Raw genomic sequence first — 22,639 nt, forward strand, 5'->3', positions numbered from 1 at the left:
CATGTCACATTTTTTTCCTTTCTATTTTAGTATTTGTGTCTTGTTTCTTCTCTGAGACCATAACCTGTAGGGCAGTAATTGTGTCTGGATTCATTTTGGTGCTCTCTACAGCACCTTGTGCGTAACTACTACTCAAATCCTAGTTAAATCAAAGGAAATATGGTAGAGTGATCTCTAGAAATGTATTATAGGATCCCTGTGACAAATAATTACTACTTATATTTTCTTAGTTTTCTTATAGTACTTTAGCCATCTATTATGTTTATGGAAATCACTCAGTATTTATTTTTATTTAAAATATTTGTTCATGATTATCAAATCAGCAGAAAATAAGAAACAGTCATTTAAGACAATATTTATTTTTTTACTGTGATATAATTCATTTAGTGATTTTTCAAGTTAAACAGATACAGTAATAACATCAACAATGACAAAGTCTTATAGAAAGATCCCTCTCTCTCTCTCTCTGACTCTCCCTCTCACTGTCTCCCTCCTTTCCTCCCTGCCTCCATCTTTCTCTCCCCCATCCCTCCTTCTCTTCCCTGGTAAATTATTAAATAATGTGCTTTTTTAAAAAACAAAAACAAAAAACGTGTCTTTTTGTCCTCGTTAAATTGTTGCTGTCCTAGGCACTAACACATGACTTCCATCCTTCCTGCATTTCTTTATTTTGGTAACGTCACTAATAAAACTATTCTTCTGCTTATTACAGGCCAAAGATGTCGACCTTGGAGCAAATGTGTCTTACCGGATAAGAAGCCCAGAAGTGAAGCACTTTTTTGCACTACATCCATTTACAGGAGAGCTATCGCTTTTAAGGAGTTTAGATTATGAGGCATTTCCAGACCAAGAAGCAAGTATCACTTTTCTGGTAGAGGCCTTTGATATTTATGGAACAATGCCACCTGGTATTGCTACTGTCACAGTGATTGTAAAGGTAAGGGCTAGAGATGACTTCTGGTTGCCTGCTTTGCTCTCTCTACATGCAGGTTTTGTTCCTTCTATTATACCTATAATATGTTTTGATAACAATTCCTAATGACACAGTGGTACCAGACCCAGAACATAGATTTTCCAATGGAAATATTTATGAATACATAAGAAATAACTATATTTTTGACTATAAAAGATAAATTTGAAAGAGGCAGTAAATATGTGTACAAAGACCATGGAAATTTGAGTCTGCATCAGCTCTGTGACTTCCATCCAGTCGTAACCTCTCTAGACTAGATTTTAGTTCAAATTCCACAGCATCAGGCATAATTATTTGGTACAAATCCTTCAACTAAAAAAATTTTATATATGACTCTGAAGGGCCAAGAGTTCTTAGGCCCTAAAATTAATTTAGGGCCCAAACCTCTGGAATGAAATAAGCTTCCAAGTTAGATGGAATTGAGGTTAAATTCTGGCTCAACCCTTTTTAAGCTCTATGACCTTGGGGACTTTGTTAACCTTTCTGGATTTGTTATCCCATTTATTATAATACTCTGTGCCAGATGATTGCCTGAAAGAGCATGGCATTTTTAACTTTTTGAATTTCTAGTGATTTTTAAGAGACAAAAGTAGATATGAGAAGAAGTACTGTAAGTTGATCAGTTCTCAAATAGTAGTACGTACAATGATCCTCTGAGCGTCATCTTAAACTTTCAGATTTCTCTACTCCTTCCCTAAAGAAGGACCTGTCCCATGGGGACCATCATAAACATCAGCATTTGAGAAAAGTACACAGATGTTTCTTATACAAGACATCTGAATCCCATATTGAGAAATTTACTTCAATTTCAAAGATACATATACAAAAATCCTCAAGTTACTTTACTAAATGAGTATATTACTAAAAAATGACTTTACATGACAATAATTTCTTAGGCAATATAAAGTAAAAGTTCATTCACTATCATGGTACATTGTAAAAATTTTTGTTTTGGTAAGGGAAGAAAATAGAAACTTAAAAAAGTCTTACTTAAAGTGTTTTTTTCTGCTTCCTGATTAGACTTGGAATGATGAAAAAGGGCTGGTCAGAAAGGAATAGAGATACCTGCACAGAGCAAGGGCAGTGGAGGGAGGAAAAAGACAGAAGATCTATAAGATAAATGAAGCACTTGCAAAGAAGTCTATAGAGTATTTCAATGACCATGAATAAAATAGATGAATATGAGTAATTAATTGAATAAACAATTTAACTTTAGTATACATGTTTTGATTTATATTTTATTCACAGTTGTATCTATGTTCTACCCCCAAAAATATAATTGATAATTATGGCTCAGATTTTACCAAGTGACTATAGATATCAAGTTTCTATGTTAAAAAACAATGAAATCTGTGGGCTTAGATAGAAAAATGTGGAAAGATGTGGACATTTTTAATAAATGTTTAGTTGCAGGATCATACCATAGGATTGGAATGAAATATTGGCAACCACATATTGTCTACTACATGATGATACTATTCATGCTTCATATAGTCGCTAAAATGTGTAAGAGCTGAGTGGGATCAAAGTTACATGACTTACCAACTTTGTTAGGTTATCTAATCCTGGAGATCATGCAGATAACTCTAGGCATCTATGTTCACTTAATCTTGGCCAGTATTATATTTTCAGGTTGTATTTTGTTCCCATGAATGCCTTTTCATTTGTTCTTTTGAAGTGATTATAGTTAAAGTCCATTACGTGTTTAAGGTGAATTGTTTAGCAGAATTTACCTATGATAAATTACTAACAATTCCATATCATTTGGATTCTGTTGGTTACCTGAAGACTGTGGGAAAGTGCAGATATATTTATTCCTAAAAATAAAAGTTCCTGAGGATTACTCCCTTTTTCTTTATTTTTATTTTTATTTTTTTTAGTGGCCAGTACTACAATAGCAAAGCTATTATGTGAGATCATTCAGATTCTGCATGTGCAACACAAATGTCTCTGAGGGACCTTAGTAGAAGACTGTATGTATCCAGGGTCCTAAGGAAAAGAAGGTCATAGGCAACTTTTCTACAATTCTCATATTATAGGGACTACAAATAAGATTTTCTTTTATTTGAAATGATGGAAGAAATCATCACTTTTCTTAGGTTGTAGTATGATTGTTATCCTGCTAAATAGCTAGCCATATGCTATTGGTTTTCTTAGACAACAAAGTAATGATGTGAAAAAAGATTTCACCAATACATAATTAGTATAACTGTATTTTTCCAGTAGGTTAATGTTCTTGACCATAAAATTTTGGGGTACGGATTTTATTTTTTTTTAATAATTCTTCAATCACAGTGAAACACGGAAGTATTCCACTACCTTTTCTTTCTTTAGTGTCTTATTTTACATTTTCATATTTTATTTTAGATTCAGGCATTACATGTTCACATTTGTTACATAAGTGTATTGCATGATGCTGAGGTTTGGGATGTGAATGACCTTGTCAACCAGATCGTGAATATAGTACCCAATAATTAGTTTCTCAACCCCCGCTTCTTCACTTCCTACCCCACCCAATTTCTGTCTATTAATTTTCAGTGGCTATTTTTATGTCCAGGAGTACCCAATATTTAGTTACCATTTAGAAGTGAGAACATGCAGTATTTGATTTTATGCTCCTGAATTAATTTGTTTAGGATAACGGCCTCAAGCTGTATCTATGTTACTGCAAAGGACATGATTTTATTCTTTTTTATGGCTGCATAGTATTCCGTGGTGTATATGTACCCCCTTGTATTTATCTAATTCACTGTTGATGAGCATCTATGTCGATTCCATGTCTTTGCTATTGTAACTCATAAAACTTTGATAAATACATGTTATATCTTGGCTGGGCATGGTGGCTCATGCTTGTAATCCCTACACTTTGGGAGACCAAGGTGGGTGGATCACCTGAGGTCAGGAGTTTGAGATTAGCCTGGCCAACATGATGAAACCCCACTTCTATTAAAAATACAAAAAATTAGCTAGGCATGGTGGCACACAACTGTAACCCCAGCTACTCAGGAGGCTGAGGCAGGAGAATCGCTTGAACCCGGGAGACGGATGTTGCAGTGAGCTGAGATCACAGCACTGCACTCCAGCCTGGGCAACAAAAGTGAAACTCCATCTCAAAAAATAAAATAAAATAAATGCTACATCTTAACATATGTTGTGTCTTGTAACTGAAAACATATTATTATTTTAATTCAAAAGGTTTAGGGAATGGTCAGGTGAGTAATTCAAATGATTCTGAGTAATTTCCAACACTTTTCTTTCTTTAAAGTTTTAATTTAGGTTCATGGATACATGTGTGGTTTGTTATACAGGTAAATTGTGTGTCACAGGGTTTGACTTTACAGATTATTTTGCCACTCAGGTGATGAACATAGTACCTTATAGGTAGTTTTTTTATCCTCACTCTCCTCCACCTGTCCACCCTCAAGCAGCCCCCAATGTATGTTGTTCCCATCTTTGTGTCCCTATGTACTCAACATTTACCTTCAGCTTCTAAGTGAGAACATGCAGTATTTGGTTTTCTGTTCCTATGTTAGTTCAGTTAGGATAATGGCTTCTAGTTGCATCCATGTTGCTGCAAAGAACATGATCTCATTCTTTTTTATGGCTGCATAGTTATTCCATGGCATATATGTGCCACATTTTCTTTATTTAGTCTACCATTGATGGGCATTTAGGTTGATTGATCTCATGTCTTTTTTACTGTGAATAGCATGATACTAATGATACATGTGCATGTGTCTTTATGGTACAACAATTTATTTATCTTTGGGTATATACCTAAAAATGAGATTGCTGGGTCAAATGGTCATTTTGCTTTGAGTTCCTTGAGAAATCATCAAACTGGTTTGTTCCATTTTATCCTCCACCTCACCAGCATGTTTTTTTTTCTTTTTTACTTTTTAATAGCAATTCTGATTGGTGTGAGATGGTATCTCACTGTGGTTTTGATTTGCATTGCTCTCATGATTAGTGATGATGAGCATTTTTTCATATCCTTGTTGACCATATGTATGTCTTCTTCTGAAAAGTGTGCGTTCATATCTTTTGCCCACTTTTTAAGTGGGAGGTTTGCTTTTTGCTTGTTGATTTGTAAGTTCCTTATAGATTCTGGATATTTGACCTTTGTCAGATGCATAGTTTGTAAGCATTTTCACCCATTCTATAGGTGGCCTGTTTACTCTGTTGATAGTTTTTTTGTTTTGTTTTGTTTTGTTTTGTTTTTGCTATGCAGAAGCTCTTTAGTTTAATTAAGTCACACTTGTCAATTTTTGCTGTTGTTAAAATTGCTTTTGGCATCTCTGTTATGAAATCTTTGCCAGGGCTTATGTCCAGAATGACATTTCCGAGGTTATCTTCGTGTTTTTATAGTTTTAGGTTTGACATTGAAGTCTTCAATCCGTCTTGAGTTGATTTTTGTACATGGTGTAAGGAAGGGGTCCAGTTTCATTTTTCTACATATGTATAGCCAGTTATCCCAGCATCATTTGCTGAATAGGGAGTCCATTCTCCATTGCTTGTTTTTATTTACTTTGTTGTACATCAGATGCTTATAAGTATGCAGCATTATTTCTGGGATCTCTATTCTGTTCCATTGGTCTATATGTCTGCTTTTGTACCAGGACAATGCCATTTTGGTTACCGTGGCATTGTAGCATAGTTTGAAGTCAAGAAATGTGATATCTTCAGCTTTTTTCTTTTGGCTTTGGATTGTCTTAGCTATTCAAGCTCATTTTTGGTTTGATATGAATTTTAGAATACATTTTTCTGGTTTTGTGAATAATGTCTTTGGTAGTTTAATAGGAATAGCATTGAATCTGTACTTTGTTTTGGGCAGTATGGCCATTTTAATGATATTGATTCTTTCTATCCACAAGCATGGAATGTTTTTCAGTTTGTTTCTGTCATCTTTGATTTCACTGAGCAATATTTTAAATTCTCATTGTAGAGATTTTTCACCACCCTGGTTAGTTGTATTCCTAGGTACTTTTTTGTGTAACTATTGCAAATGGGATTGCATTCTTGATTTGGCCCTCAGCTTGGATGTTGTTGGTACATAGGAATGCTATTATTGATTTTTGTACATTGATTTGGTATCCTGAAGCTTTGCTGAAGTTGTTTATTAGATCAAGGAGTTTCAGACAAAGACTATGGGGTTTTCTAGGTGTAGAATCATATCATCTGCAAACAAGGGTAGTTTGACATCCTCTCTTCCTAATTGGGTGGGTTTTCTTTCTTTCTATTGCTTTATTGCTCTGGCCAGGACTTCCATTACTATGATGAGTGGGAATAAGAGAGGACATCCTTATCTCGTTTCTCTTTTCAAGGAGAATGCCTCCAGCTTTTGCCCATTCAGTGTGACATTGGCTGTGCATTTGTCATAGATGGCTTTTATTATTTTAAAGTATGTTCCTTCAATGCCTAGTTTGTTAAGCGTTCTTAACATGAAAGTATGTGGAATTTTATTGAAATCGTTTTCTGCATCTAGTGAGATGATCATATAGTTTTTGTTTTTAGTCCTGTTTCTGTGGTGAATCACTTCTGTTGATTTGCCTGTATTGAACCAACCTTGCATCCCAGGCATAAAACCTACTTGATTGTGGTGGATTAGCTTTTCAATGTGCTGTTTGCCAGTATTTTGTTGAAGATTTTTGGATCTGTGTTCATCAAAGATATTGGCCTGAAGTTTTCTTTTTTGTTGTTGTTGTGTCTCTGCCAGGTTTTGGTATCAAGATGATTTTGGCCTCATAGAGTGAGGGAGGGATGCCTCCTCCTCAATTTTTTGGAATAGTTTCAGTAGGGATGGTACCAGCTCTTCTTTATACATGTGGTAGAATTTGGCTGTGAATCTATCTGGTCCTGGGCTTTTCCTAGTTGGTAGGCTCTTTATTTACTGATTCAATTTCAAAATTCATTGTTGGTCTGTTTAGGGATTCAGTTTCTTTTTAACACAAACTTGGGAGGTTGAATGGTTCCAGGAATGTATCCATTTCCTCTTGGGTTTCTTAGCTTGTGTACACAGAGGTGTTCATAGTCTCTGAGTGTTCTTTTATATTTCTGTGGGGTCAGTGGTAATGTCTTTTTTCATTCAGTCAGTCCTTTCTGATTGTGTTTAGTTGGATCTTCTCTTTTTTTTCTTATTTGTCTAGCTATTCATCCATCTATCTAATTAATTCTTTCAAATAACTAAGATAATTCCTAAATTCATTTATCTTTTATATGGTCTTTGCATCTCAGTTTCCTTCAGTTCAGCTCTGATTTTGGTTATTTCTTGTCTTCTGCTAGCTTTGAGTTTGGTTTGCTCTTGTTTCTCTAGTTCCTGTAGATGTGATGCTAGATTGTTCATTTGATATCTTCCTGACTTTTTTAATGTGGGCATTTAGTGCTATAAACTTCTTTCTTAACACTGCTTTAGCTGTGCCCCAGAGATTCTGGTATGCTGGATCTTTGTTTTCATTAGTTTGAAATATTTTATTTCTGCCTTAATTTTATTGTTTACCCAGAGATAATTGAGGAACAAGTGGTTAATTTCCATGTAATTGTATGGTTTTGAATGTTTTTCTTAGTATTGATTTCTGTTTTTATTGCACCATGTTCAGAGACTGTGGTTGGTGTGATTTTAGTTTTCTTCAATTTGTTACAGATTGTTTTGATGTCCAATTGTGTGGTCAATTTTAAAGTATGTGCCATGTGGTGATGAGAAGTATGTATATTCTGTTGTTTTTGGGTGGAGAGTTCTATAGATGTCTATTATGTCCATTTGTTCAAGTGTTGAATTCAGGTCCTAAATATCTTTTTTACTTTGTCACCTCGATCATCTGTCTACTACTGTCCATGGTGTATTGAAATGTCCCACTATTGTGTGGAAATAGAAGTCTCTTTGTAGGTCTGTAAGAACTTGCTTTATGAATCTGGGTGCTCCTGTGTTGGACGCATATATATTTAGGATATTTAGATCTTCTTATTGCATTGTATCCTTTACCATTATATAAAGCTCATCTTTGTCTTTTGTGATGTTTGTTGATTTAAAGTCTCTTTTTGTCTGAAATTTGGATAGCAACTTCAGCTTTTTCTATTTTCTGTTTTCTTGGTGGACTTTTCTCCAACCCTTTACTTTGGGCCTATGGATGTCATTGCATGTGAGATGGGCCTCTTAAAGACAGCATAATGTTGGTTCTTGCTTCTTTATCCAGCTTTAAATTGTGTCATTTAGCCCATTTACATTCAGTGTTAATATTGATGTGTGTGAATTTGAGCCTGTCATCATATTGTTAGCTGGATATTATGTAGACTTATGTCATTGCTTTATAGTGTTAGAGATCTGTGTATTTAAGTGTGTTTTTGTAGTGGCTGTTCACATGTAGCACTCCTTTCAGGAGCTCTTATAAGGCAGGCCTGGTTGTAATAAATTCCCTTAGAATTTGCTTGTCTGAAAAGTATTTTATTTCTTTTTTGCTTATGAAGCTTAGTTTCACTGGACATGAAATTCTTGGGTTGAAATTCTTTTATTTAAGAATGCTGAACATAGGCCCCCAATCTCTTCTGTCTTATAGGGTTTCTGCTGAAAGGTCCACTGTTAGCCTGATGGGTTCTCTTTGTAGGTTTCCTGCTCTTTCTTTCTAGCTGCCTTTATTTTTTTTCTTTCATTTTAAAAAGAATGAAAGAGAATCTGATAATTATGTGTCTTGGGGACTGTCTTCTTATATAGTATCTTGCAGTTCTCTGCAGTTTTAAAATTTTAATATTGGCCTCTCTAGTGAGATTGGGAAGTTTTCATGGACAATATCCTGAAATATGTTTTCCAAGTTGCCTGCTTTTTCCCCATTTCCCTCAGTGACGCCAATGAGGGGTACATCTGGTCTCTTCACATAATCCCATATTTTTCAGGGGTTTTGTCCATTCTTTTTTATTCTTTTTTTAATTATTATTTTTGTCCTTCTTAGTTAGTTCAGAGAGCCAGTCTTCACGCTCTATGATTCTTTCCTCAGTTTGGTCTCTTCTGCTGTTAATGCAATCACAATATAAAACTCTTGTAGTGTGTTTTTCAGCTCTATCAGATCATTTTGGTTTGTTCTTATAATGGCCATTTCATCTACCAGCTCCTGTATTGTTTTATTGTAATCCTTAGTTTCCTTGGTTTGGATTTTGACTTCCTCCCTGATTCTCAATGATTTTCATTCCTACCCGTATTCTTAATTCTATTTCTTTCATCTCAACCATTTCAGCTGAGTTAAGAATCCTGGCTAGGGAACTAGTACAGTTGTTTGGGGGAAAGAAGACACTTGTTTTTTGAGTTGCCAAAGTTCTTGCACTGGTTCTTTCTCATCTGTGTTCGCTGATGTTCTTTCAACTGTCTAATTTGAGTACAGTCAGTTGGTTTATTTAGATGTTTTCAGAGGAGTGAGGTTTTGTGCATGACCTTTATTTGTAACTGAGCTCTTGTCCTTGGTTTCACAGAAGAATATATTAGCAAAATGTTTTTAATAGTAAAGTTTGGGCTGCGATCCAGCAGATGGCACTTAACTGGAATGGCCAGTAGGTAGACTCTTCGTCAGTCTCCTCTATTTCCTAAGGATTGTTGTGCCCCTTCTCAGTGCTCTGAAAGTGTGGGCTCCTTTTGCACTTGACTGCTGGCTGTATATCTGTTTGGCACTCCCAGGCTACACATTGTAGCTCTGGGGCAAGCTCAGGCTTTATGTTCTTTCCCCAGCTTAGACACAACAAGGGGAGGGACCTTGGCTGTGGCTGTGGCAGATGGCCTTTCACTTGTCTCTTGGTGCTCCACCCCAGAAAAATACAGAGCCACTACTAATCAGTACAGTCAGCCTGGGGTGTGGTGGCTGCATTGTAGGACCAAGCTTGTGGGTGATGCAGCTGTCTGGAGGTGTGGCTAAAGCACTCAGGGTCTTTGCTCCCTCCTCAGTCTGAGGGCAGCAAGGGCAATATCACTGCAGCAGCAGTGGTAGAGGGACTTTCGGTTGTCCCTGGGTGCTCAACCTGAGGGAAACTCAAAACTGCTGCTACTGGGAATGTCTAGCCAGGGAGTGGGGTGGCTGCACTGCTGGCCTGAGCTGGGTAAAGAACGGGAGGTTGAGGATTCACAGGGAGGACAGTCTGGGCTTCTCTCTATATGATGACTGTGTCCTCCTGGAAGAGTGAGTAAAACCTTTGGCTCTTTCTTCTCCAGTCCAAGGGCAGCAGGGGCAGAACTACTGCTGTGGCAGTGGCAGAGTGGCTGTTAGTTGACTGTAGGAGCGCCTCCTTAAGGAAACACAAAGCCACTAGCAGTGAGAATGCTCAGCTGGAGATGGGGTGGCTGTTCTGTGGTCCGGAGCATGGGCACTGCCTGGTAAAGAGTGAGAGGTGGGGGCTCACGGGAAAGAGAGACTGGGCTTCTGTCCATATTGTGGCTGTGGTGTGCTGGAGTTCCTGCATAGTGGCCAAGCCCTTTGTTCCTCCCCAGCCCAAGAGGAGCTGCAGTCACAGAGAGGTTGTGGATTGTCTCTGGGGTTTTCTCACCACTGACTGAAGTGTTAGGCATTGACAAGGTGGTTGTGCTAGGGACCCAAGTCCAGAGGCACTGGGCAGTAAAGAGTAGCAGAGGCAGAGACCTGCATAGAAAGCAGTCTAGCTGCTTTTCTGTAATGCTGCCGTGCTGTGCTGGGGGTTTGCATCAGTCTCCAACCACCACATTCCCTCCTGAGCCTGAGGGCAACAGGAATGAGGACTGTGGAGCAGCAAATATGGTGACCTGCCTTGCCCTCTGGGAGCTCTGTCCCAGGAAAGTACAGAGCTGCTACTGGCCCACGAGCCCAGGTCGGGGGTTGCCGAGGTCCTAGGTTGGGAAGCCCTGCCCAGTGAGAAGTAGCAAGGGTGTGGACCCACATGGAAAACAGCCTACCCGCTTTTCTGTAAGGAAACTGTGCTGTGTTGGGGGTCAGCATTAGTCCCTAATCCCTGCCCCTCCCAAGCCTAAGAGCAAAAAGAGGGAGGGTTGCAGAGCAGCAAAAATGGCAGCCAGCCTCTCCCTCTGGGAGCTCCATCCCAGAGAAGTACAGAGCTGCTCCCGACCCAGGAACTCAGGTGGGGCTGGAATGGACAGTAGGCCTTATCCTGCAAGGTGCAGCTGAGATGAGGCCTGCAATGTTTCACTGCTCAGCCTCGTGGATTTGGCCCCTTTACTGGGGGCATGCAAGTCTGGCCTCCACTGCTGCAGGAGCTACAGCCACTGGTGCCAGAGTGTCTGGGGATACAAGTCTCCTGGGACTCCATGTGTGCCTGAGTATGGCTCTGCCAAGACTCCACGTGGTTCTCCGTGTCAGCCTGGAGGCACCAGTGGGGAGCTCATGGGGGAGATCTCCTGAGTCCAGGGATGCAAAAGTCCATGGCAGAAGTGTGGGTCCCCAGGGACTCACTTACTCACTGTTTCTCCCCAGTGGGAGGACTCCCCTGACTCTGTGCCACCCCCAGGGTGGGCAGTTGTCTTGTCTTGCTCTCCTCTGTTCTCTATGTGTTATGCTGTTTCCTGATGAATTCCAGTGTGTCTCCACCTGGATTTTTCAGATGAGCTAGTGTCCACTCACCAGCCTTTCTTTTCTCAATGAGATTGACACACACCAGCTCCCTCTAGTTGGTTCTCTTGGCCCCCACCTCTTTCGCTGTCTTTTTTTACACTTGACCTGGATTATCTGCTAGCACACAAATTGATGCCATTTCTTCTATGGATACTGTTTCCACCTCTAAACTACCTTGGAATGGAGATCGTAAGCTCCTTCCATCCTCGGACACCCTAAACTTGTTGGGAGAGTTTTATCAGGATCTGGGTTCTTTATTTCTCGGGGGTCCACATGTCTATATACTTAATTATTCCATTCTTGTGTCTCTGTCCTAAGATATTTATTTCAGGAGGTAGGAAATGTGTCTATTTCAGGAAATTAAAACTTTATTCAGTACTAAATTTTCTTTGGAAATAGGAACTCAAACTGTCAAAATCTTTTCTGGGGTAACCTGATTTTTCTTTTCATACCTCTCTTTCCCGAGACAATAATTATCAGTGCTCTAGTGGTCTGGAAAAAGGATCAAGGGACAAGACAAAATTATGGATTGCCTGAAGGGAGGGCTTTGATTGTATTGTATTTTGAAATATGATTTTGTCACACTATTGCGTTATAACATTTAGACATCTGTTACAAAAATATTTAGGGAATATAATATTGGTGGTTATGAAGATGCCATAATATGTAAGCAGATGAAAAAGACTAAGGTGAGAGTGATCTAAATAGACTAAATAGCAAAATATCTTCTGGACCAGGTGAAAAATTTGCCTTGGTTTACTCTTGTCTACTCATATGACTTGGTGGAATTGAACAGTTAAAACATTAAAAATAGAAAAATAATTCATTTATTGATGATTTTGGACAAAGAAGAGAAAAAAAGACTTGCTATTAATGACATCTCCCCTATTCTTCCCAGATCGAAAAATAGATCCTCAAATGGTGTGGCCTTTTCTCTGATGAGGGTGTGGTTGATGACAGACAGTTATAGTAAACACTCATAGAGTCTGACTTGGCAGCTCTGGATTCAATTTGGATATATTTGCTTGGCTTGTTTTGATGGAAAATGTTAGGGGAGTTAAATTATGTCCAAAATTATCACCTCAAAAAGCAAGATATGCCCTAAATAACCCTCATTCTGTATCTGGGCCTCATACCTCTTTAAAAAAGTTCTTAATGTTGCCTCACCATCCCTTTATTTCAATATGGGGGTATTACTTAACGCTTCTACATCAGCAGCTGGAAGATAATTTATTCCTCAGATAGAGAAGAGTGTTGGTTTAATTCGTGTTGTCTCAATTGCTTTATCTTATTTAGAGAAATCACACCATTCCTTTGGTCAAGGCGTCCTGACTCATGCAAAGTCATTGCCTATTTATTATACATTTAAAGCAAAACTTAACATTTAACTCTAGACATATGTAATACCACTTTTTTATTCCAAGTTCATCTAAGCATAATAAAATTTGTAGGAAATTCTCCCAAATGTAGACTGACACTTGCTTTCCTCTTTTCTGATAACTCAGGGTGGGGATTATCACAAATAGAACTTTAAAATTCTGGTATATACTACCGAGGCCCATAAAATATTATTATCCTTTTTTTAAGAGAAGAATGGAGTACAATTCTCAGTTCTCTACAAATGTAGTCTTTACCAGCTTTTCAAATTGTCTATACTTGGTCTAATTACTCGCAGTACTGAAAAGCTGTTTTGTTGATAACATAATTCTATGGCATTCGCTAGGAGATACTTGGACCCAAAAAGTCACCACAGGAAAGCATCTTGAAGTTCTTTCTTTCAAAATGAGCAGAAACATAATTTCTTTTGTAAACAAGAGGAAAAAATAAAAGATGAAGTGTTTAATGCCTAGTCCATCAAACCTGTTTAAAATTGGAGCAAGAATGGGAAAATTCAAGTATTATTTGGAAAAACAATATTTCCACAGTATAAATAAAAATTTTTATCAAGACATCTGCACACAGCTTTCTTAGTGTCAAGTTTTAAGAATCCAAAACAAAACCTGTGATGATCATACAAATAACATACATTTTTTCTTGAAAAGATTTTATAGAGCATCAGTGTAACAAGGCTTTTTCCTTGTATATACTAGATATTTACTTGTGTATTTTACTTGTAGATATTTTTCTTGTATATTTCTAGATATATTAAATATTTAGAAGAACTGAATCTGTGATGATAGTAAATTAGAGATAATTTTCTTGTGTATTTTACTTGTAAATATTTTTCTTGTATATTTCTAGATATACTAAATATTTAGAAGAACTGAATCTGTGATGATAGTAAATTAGATGATATAAGCAAATCTCTGGAAAGTGAAAATAAAATTCTAAACAATTTTAAAAGATCCAGAGTGATAACTAGCCTTACAAACTAAGTTATAATAGAAATCTGGTCTTAGAGTCTGTGTTGTAACATAATATAGAAAATACAAAGAAAGAAAAGGGCTGTTCTACAGCAAACTGAAAACTGAATATGAATCTGAAAAGCTGAATATGTAAATGGATATATTATACTAAGCAGCATTATAAGGAGTATAAAGAACTTGTCTGAGATAAACAGATGACCCAAGTCATTTTGCTCATTATAATTTTGGATAGAATGGCTGCATGGGAGTAGGAGAGAGGGAGACATGCTTCTGTGAAGAAGGGAGACTAGATTGACCCTTGGTTGTGTTTGCCTGTCTTAGCGTGCAGGTGTGGGAGTAGGCAGGGAGGGGTGAAAGGATGAGAAATGAAATGTCATCAGGTTCACTTTGTAACAAGGGCTGAGGTTGTTGTTAAACACAGTGAGTCTTGGAAAATGAAGCTAAGATTTCCACCTTTCAGAGGAGTTTCCTTCTCCAGAAAGAAATATTGCTACCCCATAGAATAGAAGAAAAAGGATAGCTTTCCTAGATGAAAACTCAGTGCCCAGTACCAAGGCAGCATTTGTGAAACCGTGGACACCTGAGAGGCAGTTATGTGCTACCGATGCTCCATCATGACAGTGTTGATAGGGTCCTGCTTTTGATTTCATCAGAAAAGCTGATGCTTGAGAGACCAGGAGGTTGTCCCAGACTCAAACAAAACAGAAATTCTGGACATTTCATCTACAGCATACCTATTGTATGGAGGTAGGGGGTATTGTCTGGAGGTAGGAATTTGAATAAATGATAATTTCTGTGAACCAGCTAGTTGGTGTATGGTCAGATTTAATATTGTTTTTTACAACTTGCTAATTGTTCTGTTGGGGTTGCTTTGAAGTATGGCTTTCAAATGTTTCCCTCTCTTCTATTCCGCATTTTCAGATTCCTATTGGTGTGTTCTTTATATTATATTTGTCAGTGAACTTGGTGATAGCAGGACAAAATATCTTTAATTCTACTATTCTAGAGTTTTAGGACTAAGATATAACATATTTCCTATAAAAATCCAAACCAGAGAAAACAAAGAAAATGTGCATGTCCAGGATTAAAAATAGTATATCTACGTAGTAAAGAATCTCTCCCATGGCTCCATAAATATCACCCACTGGTTGCTGGGAGACACCAGAAAGTGCCTCTCTCATATACTTTTAACCTTCATCGATTATGTCGTTGCACATTATAGGATCTCATTCTTCTTTATGGTTAAATAGTACTCCCTTGTGTACCTGTACCACATTTTCTTTCTCCATTATTCCGTTGATGGACACTTAGGTTGCTTCCAAATCTTGGCCATGGTAAATAGTGCTGCAAAAAACATGGGGGTGCAGGTATTTCTTTCATATACCGATTTCCTTTCTTTTGGCCATGTATCTAGTAGTGGGATTTCTGGATCATATGATAGCTCTATTTTTAGTTTTATAGGAACTTCCATACTGTTCTCCAGAGTGGTTGTACTAATTTGCATTCCCACCATCAGTGTGTGAGGGTTCCTTTTCTCCACATCCTTATTAGCATTTGTCATTGCCTGACTTTTAGATAAAAGCCATTCTACCTGGTTTAAGATGGTGTCTCATTGTAAGTTTGATTTTCATTTCTCTGATGATCAATGATGTTGAGCACCTTTTTATATACCAGTTTATCACTTGTATGTCTTCTTTTGAGAAATTTTTGTTTAGAACTTTTGCCCATTTTAAAATCAGATTACTAGATATTTTCTTACAAAGTTGTTTGAACTGCTTATATATTCTGTTTAATTCCTTGTCAGATGGGTAGTTTGCAAATATTTGCGCTCACCCTGTGGGTTGTCTCTTTACTTTGTTGATTCTTTGCTTTGATGTGCAGAAGCTTTTTAAGTTGATGTGATCCCATTTGTTCATTTTTCTTTGGTTGCCTGTGCTCGTGGGGTATTACTCAAGAAATCTTTGCTTAGTCGTATCTCCTGGAGAGTTTCCGCATGTTTTCTTTCAGTCGTTTCATAGTTTGAGGTCTTAGATTCATATCTTTAATCAATTTTGATTTGATTTTTGTATATGGCATGAGATGGGGCCTAATTTCTTCTTTTGCATATGGATATCCAGTTTTCCTGGCATCATTTATTGAAGAGACTGTCCTTTCCCTGGTTACATTCCTGGCACTTTTGTCAAAATTGACTTTGCTGTAGTTGTATAAATTTATTTCTGGGTTTTCAATTCTGTTCCATGGATATATGTGTTTTTTTTTTTTTTATGCCAGTACCATCCTATTTTGTTTACTATAGCTCTGTAATATTATTTAAAGTCAGATAATGTGATTCCTCCAGGTGTTTTTTTTTTTTTCCTTTTGTTTAATATAGCTTTGGCTATCTAGGTCTTTTGTACTTCCATATACAGTTTAGAATTTTTTTTCTGTTTCTTTGAAGAATGTCATTGGTATTTGACAGGGATTGCACTGAATCTGTAGAACGCTTTGAGTAATATGGACATTTTAACAATATTGATTCTTGCAATCCATGACCATGAGATATCTTTTCATTCTTTTGTGTTCTCTTCATTTTCTTGAATCCATGTCTTATAGTTTCCATTGCAGAGAACTTTCACTTCCTTGGTTAATTCCTAGGTATTTTATTTTAATTATAGCTATTTTACATGGGATTACTTTATTGATTTCTTTTGCGGATTGTTCACTGTTGGCATATAGAAATGCTACTGATTTTTCTATGTTGATTTTGTATCTTGCAACTTTACTAAATTTGTTTATCAGTTCTAATACTTTGTGTGTGTGTGTGTGTGTGTGTGTGTGTGTGTAGTCTTTAGGTTTTTCCAAGTGTTAGATTGTATCATTTGCAAACAAGGATAATTTGACTTCTTCCTTTCCAATTTAGATGATCATTATTTTGTTTTCTTTTCTGATTGTTTTTGCTAAGACTTCCAGTACTATATTGAATAACAGTGGTGATAGTGGGCATCCTGGTTGTGTCCCAGATCGTACAGGAAAGGCTTTCAGTTTTTCCTCATTCAGTATGGGAGTAGCTATGGGTTTGTCATATATCACTTTTATTATGTTGAGGTATGTTCCATCTACACCCAGTTTTTGAGGGTTTTTATCATGAAAGAGCATTGAATTTTATTAAATGCTTTTTCAGAATCAATTGAAATGATCATATGGTTTTTCTCTTTCATTCTGTTGATGATATATCACATTGATTGATTTGAATATATTGAACCATCCTAGTATCCCTGAGATAAATCTTATTTGGTCATGATTAATGATCTTTTAAATATGATGTTGAATTTCTTTGTTATTATTTTGTTGAGGAATTTTGCATCAATATTCATCAAGGAGATTGCCTATAGTTTCTTTCTTGGATGTCTCTTTGTCTAGCTTTGGTATCAGAGTATTATTGTCTTTATAGAATGAGTTTGAAAGTATTCCCTCCTCCTGTTTTTTTTTTTTTTTTTTTGGAATAGTTTGAGTAAGATTGGTATTAGTACTTCTTTAAATATTTGGTAGAATTCAGTAGCAAAACCATCAGGTTCTGGCTTTCCTTTGCTAGGTGACTTTTTATTACAGCTTGATACTTGTTATTTGCTATATCTTGTTACTTGATACTAGTTTGTTCAATATTTTGGATTTCTTCATAGTTCAATCTTGATGGGTTGTGTGTGTCTAGGAATTTATTTGTTTCTTCTTGATTTTCCAATTTATTGACATATGTTTGTTCATAGTAGCCACTAATGATCCCTTGAATCTCTGCAGTATTAGTTGTAATGTTTTCTTTTTCATATCTGATTTTATTTATTTGGGTCTTCTCTCTTCTTTTTTAGTTAGTCTGGCTAAAGGTTTGTCAATTTTATATAACTTTTTAAAAAACAAACTTTCTGTTTCATTGATCTTTTTATTGTTTTCTTCATTTCAAATCCATTTATTTCTGCTCTGATCTTTATTATTTATTTTCTTCTACTAATTTTGGCTTCAGCCTGCTCTTGCTTTTCTAGTTTTTAAAGATGCATCATTAGGTTGTTTTGTTTAGTTGAAGTTTTTTTCCTTTCATGATGTAGGCACTTATAGCTATAAATTTCCCACCTAGTAAAAATTTCAGTATATCCTATTGAATCAGGAGTTTTTCCTGCTGATGGATTCGTGGTCTTGCTAACTTCGAAGAATGAAGCTGCGGACCTTCACAGTGAGTGTTACAACTCAAAAAGAGTCCACAGACCAGGAGAGTGAGCAGCAGCGCAGTTTATTGAACAAAGCGAAAGGAAAGCTTCCACATGGTGGAAGGGGACCTGGAAGGGTTGCCATTGCTGGCTCTGGTGGCTAGGACTTATAACCCTGTGTTACCCCCTCCCCTTTCTTTCTTTTTGTCCATTGAGAGTGGCTCTTTTTTCAATCCTCCCTTGGAGTGGTTAACTTTGAATCCTTCACTCGATTGATTAAGAACTCAAAACCCTGAGTCACAGGGGTCTTTTGTGAAAGTCCCCAAATCAACCCAGGAAGTCCTGCCAACTCCACACCTCACTATTGGTTTTGATACTTTGTATTTTCATTATCATTTGGTCAAGAAAGTTTTCAATTTTCTTATCAATTTCCTAATTGACCCCTGGTTATTCAGTAATGTATTGTTTAATTTCCATGTGTTAGTATAATTTCCAAAATTTATGTTGTTACTGATTTTTAGTTTTATTCTGTTGTGGTCAGAGAAGATACTTGATATTATTTCAAAATTTTTAATGTGTTAAGACTTGTTTTGTGACCTAAGGTATGGCCTGTATTTGAGAATGATCCATGTGCTGAGGAGAATGTGTATTCTGCAGGTGTTGGATGAAATGCTCTGTGAGTAACTATTAGATCCGTTTGTTCTACAGTGGAGATTAGGTCTGATGTTTCTTTGTTGATTTTCTTTCTGGAATATCTGTCCAGTGCTGAAAGTGGGATGTTGAAGTTTCCAGCTATTTTTGTTTGGGGATGTATCTGGCTCTTTAGCTTTAATAATATTCACTTTATATATTTGAGCTCTCCAATGTTGAAAATATATATATGTGTGTGTGTGTATATATATATTATATATATATGTATATTATATATATGTATATATATAATATACATATATATATAATATACATATATATATAATATACATATATATACACACACACACTGAATAGATATGTATATATATTTACAATTGTTATATCTTCCTGATAAATTGATACATTTATCATTATATAGTGACCTTCTTTGTCTCTCTGTGTAGTTTTTGTCTTGAAATCTATTTTGTTTCCTGTAATTGCAGATATTCCTGCTGTTTATTGGTTTCCATTAGCATGGAATATATTTTTCCATGTGTTTATTTTCAGTCTATGTGTGTCTTTAGAGGTGAAGTGTGTTTCTTGTAGGCAACAGATCATTTTGTCTTTTTTTTTCTTTAATCCGTTCATCCACTCTATGTCATTTGATTAGAGAGCTTAATCTCTTTACATTCAATGTTATTTTTTATAACTAAGGACCTATTGCTTCCATTTTGTTATTTGCTTTCTGGTTGTCGTATGGTTTGTCTTCTTTCTTTCCTTCCTGTCTTCCTTTAAGTGAAGGTAGTATACTCTGGTACTTTGATTTTGTTGACTTTTTATTTTTTATGTATCTATTGTACATTTTTTGGTTTGAGGTTATCATCAAGCTTGCAAATACTATCATACAACCCTTTATTTTAAGCTGATAACAACACTGTTTGCATAAACAAACAGACAAGAAAAAATAACTAATAAAAACTCTATACTTCATCTCCATGCTTTTTAAGTTTTTATTGTTTCTATTTATACCTTACTTTACAGTCTATGTCTTGAAAAGTGATTGTAGTTATTTTTGTTTCATAATTTAGTCTTTCCACTTAACATAAGAATATTTTATACACCACCACAGTTACAGTGTTATAATACTCTGTGTTTCCTGTGTACATACTATTACTAGTGAGTTTTGTATCTTCAGATGATTTCTTATTACTCACGAACTTTCTTTTTTTATTGAAGAACTTTCTTTAGAATTTCTTATAGGACAGGTCTGGTGTTGATGAAATCCCTCAGCTTTTATTTGTCTGGGAAAGTCTTTATTTCTCCTTCCTGTTTGAAGGATATTTTAACCAGATGTACTCTTCTAGGATTTTTTTTTTTCCTTCAGCACTTTAAGTATGACATGCCACTCTCTCTTGGCCTGTAAGGTTTCTGCTGAAAGTCTGCTGCCAGATGTATTAGAGCTCCATTGTATGTTATTTGTTTCTTTTCTCTTACTCCTTTAGGGTCCTTTATTTATCCTTGACCTTTGGGAGTTTGATTATTAAATAACTTGAGCTAGTGTTCTTTGGGTTAAATCTGCCGGTAGTTCTATAATCTTTTGTACTTGGATATTGATATCCTTTTCTGGGTTTGGGAAGTTCTTCATTATTATTCCTTTTAATAAACTTTCTACCCTTGTCTCTTTCTCTGTCTCCTCTTTAATGCCAATAACTCTTACATTTGCCCTTTTGAGGCTATTTTCTAGATCTTGTAGGCATGTTTCATTGTTTTTTGTTCTTTTTTTCTCTTGCCTCCTCTGACTGTGTATTTTGAAATGGGCTGTCTTCTAGCTCACTAATTCTTTCTTCTGCTTGGTCAATTCTGCTATTAAAAAACTGATGCATTCTTCAGGGTGTCAGTTGCATTTTTCAACTCCAGAATTTCTTCTTGATTTTTAAAATTATTTCAATCTCTTTGTTAAATGTATCTGATAGAATTCTAAATTCCTTCTCTGTGTTATCTTGAATTTTTTGAGTTTTCTCAAAACAACTATTTTGAATTCTCTGTCTGAAAGGTCACTCTCTCTGTTTCCCCAGGATTGGTTTCTGGTGGCTTGTTTAGTTCGTTTGGTGACTTCATGTTTTCCTGGATGATATTGATGCTTGTGGATGTTTGTCTGTGTCTGGGCATTTAAGCGTTGGGTATTTATTGCATTCTTCACAGTCTGGACTTCTTTGTATTTGTTATTTGGAAAGCTTTTCAGGTATTTGAAAGGATGTAGGTGTTGCTAAAGCTGTATCTGCTTTAGGAGGCACCACAAGCCCAGTAACACTGTGGTTCTTGGTAGACTCTTACTACCTTAATGGTCTTGGATAAGATCCAGAAGAATTCCCTTAATTACCAGGCAGAAACTCCTGTTCTTTTCCCTTGCTCTCTCCCAAACAGAATGTCTCTGTTTGGAGCCACCTGGAGCTGGGGATGGGGTGACACAAGCACCCCTGTGGACCCCACTGCTGGGACTGCAGTGGGTCAGACCTAAACCCAGCACAGCACTGGGTCTTGTCCAAGACCTGCTGTAACCACCCTGGCTACCACTTAAGTTTGTTCAAGGCCATGGGTGTCTATAATCAGCAGGTGGCAAAGCCAGCCAGACCTGTGTCTTTCCCTTCAGGGTGGCAAAAATCTCCCAGGCCCTGAACAGGTTCAAAGTTACCGTCTGGAAGTCAAAACCTTAGAATTCTACCTGGTGTTCTTGTGTACTGTGGCTGAGCAGGCACTCAACCTATGAGAAACAGTCCTTCTCCACAAGCAGAGGAGCCTTACCCTGTGCCACTATCAAAGACCCTTGGGGAGTACTGCCAGGCTACCACCAATGTTCACTTATGGCCCATGGCCTCTTAAATCAGCTTGTGGTGAATATGCCTAGCCTGGCAGTAAAAATATCAAATATTTTCTTTAGCTGCAGATGTAGCCTTTTATGACTTTATATGCAGAAGCATAAAAGAAGGGAAATAAGTCAGTAAAGACAATGAGACAATACAGAAATTAAGAGAGAAAAAAAACCAGGAGAATGCTAATAATATGAGAAATATGAGAAACAGCAACTTGGACAGCAAATAGAAAGTGTCTAGTAGTGGAAAACAGAACTGGTGACAGGCAAACAATCAACCGTACACCCACGTAAAAGTAGGTATCGGCTTCATAAACCTCAAGGCATAGAGCAGCCATATAGCTCAACAAGGATAATGCTAATGCTAGACCATAAGACAGAAACAACTAAAGTCATTCCGCCCATTGGCTTATACTGTCTGTGTCTCCTCATAGAGCCTGCATTAGCTTTAGTATGGTAAGGACTGGCATTTGCTATATACATTTTTTTTTTTTTTTTTAAGACAGAGTATCACTGTGTCACCCAGGCTGGAGTGCAATGGCGCGATCTCGGCTCACTGCAACATCCGCCTCCTGGGTTCAAGGAATTCTCCCTTCCTCAGCCTCTCGAGTAGCTGGGATTACAGGTTCCCGCCACCATGCCAGGCTTATTGTTGTATTTTTAGTAGAGACAGAGTTTCACCATGTTGGCCAGGCTGGTCTCGAACTCCTGACCTTGGGTGATCCGCCCACCTCAGCCTCCCAAAGTGTTGGAATTACAGATGCCAGCCACTATGCCCAGCCTATACGTCGTTTCTAAAAAGATGATCAAGTTGCAACTAGTTAGAACTTTCTACTTATCTTCTAAATAAAAACTGTTCTATAGGTTTTTGCCTGTGATTCCAGAAAATCAAAAATTTTATCAGCTTTTTCTCTTTATTTTTATTTTTGTGTGTGTGTAGAACTTCAACTTGTCATTAAATTTACAAACTTACCAGCAAGTTCTTATCTTCCTAGCATGATCATTAAAAAGATTCCTTACATCTTCTTGGTAGTCTGCTAAAGGAGGAAAGG

General features: G+C 36.9%; 1 protein-coding gene across 1 annotated transcript in view; it reads left to right on the forward strand.

The window, feature by feature from the left end:
* The window catches only part of PCDH15 (protocadherin related 15), a 1,796,064-nt gene that overhangs the window by 1,582,937 nt on the left and 190,488 nt on the right, over window positions 1-22,639 (forward strand). The window contains exon 23 of the mRNA XM_055352068.2: window positions 713-937. Within this exon, the coding sequence (XP_055208043.2) occupies window positions 713-937 (225 nt within the window). The remainder of the gene's footprint in view (window positions 1-712; window positions 938-22,639) is intronic.

Source organism: Gorilla gorilla, chromosome 8, assembly GCF_029281585.2.
Source record: "Gorilla gorilla gorilla isolate KB3781 chromosome 8, NHGRI_mGorGor1-v2.1_pri, whole genome shotgun sequence".
NCBI lineage: Eukaryota > Metazoa > Chordata > Mammalia > Primates > Hominidae > Gorilla > Gorilla gorilla.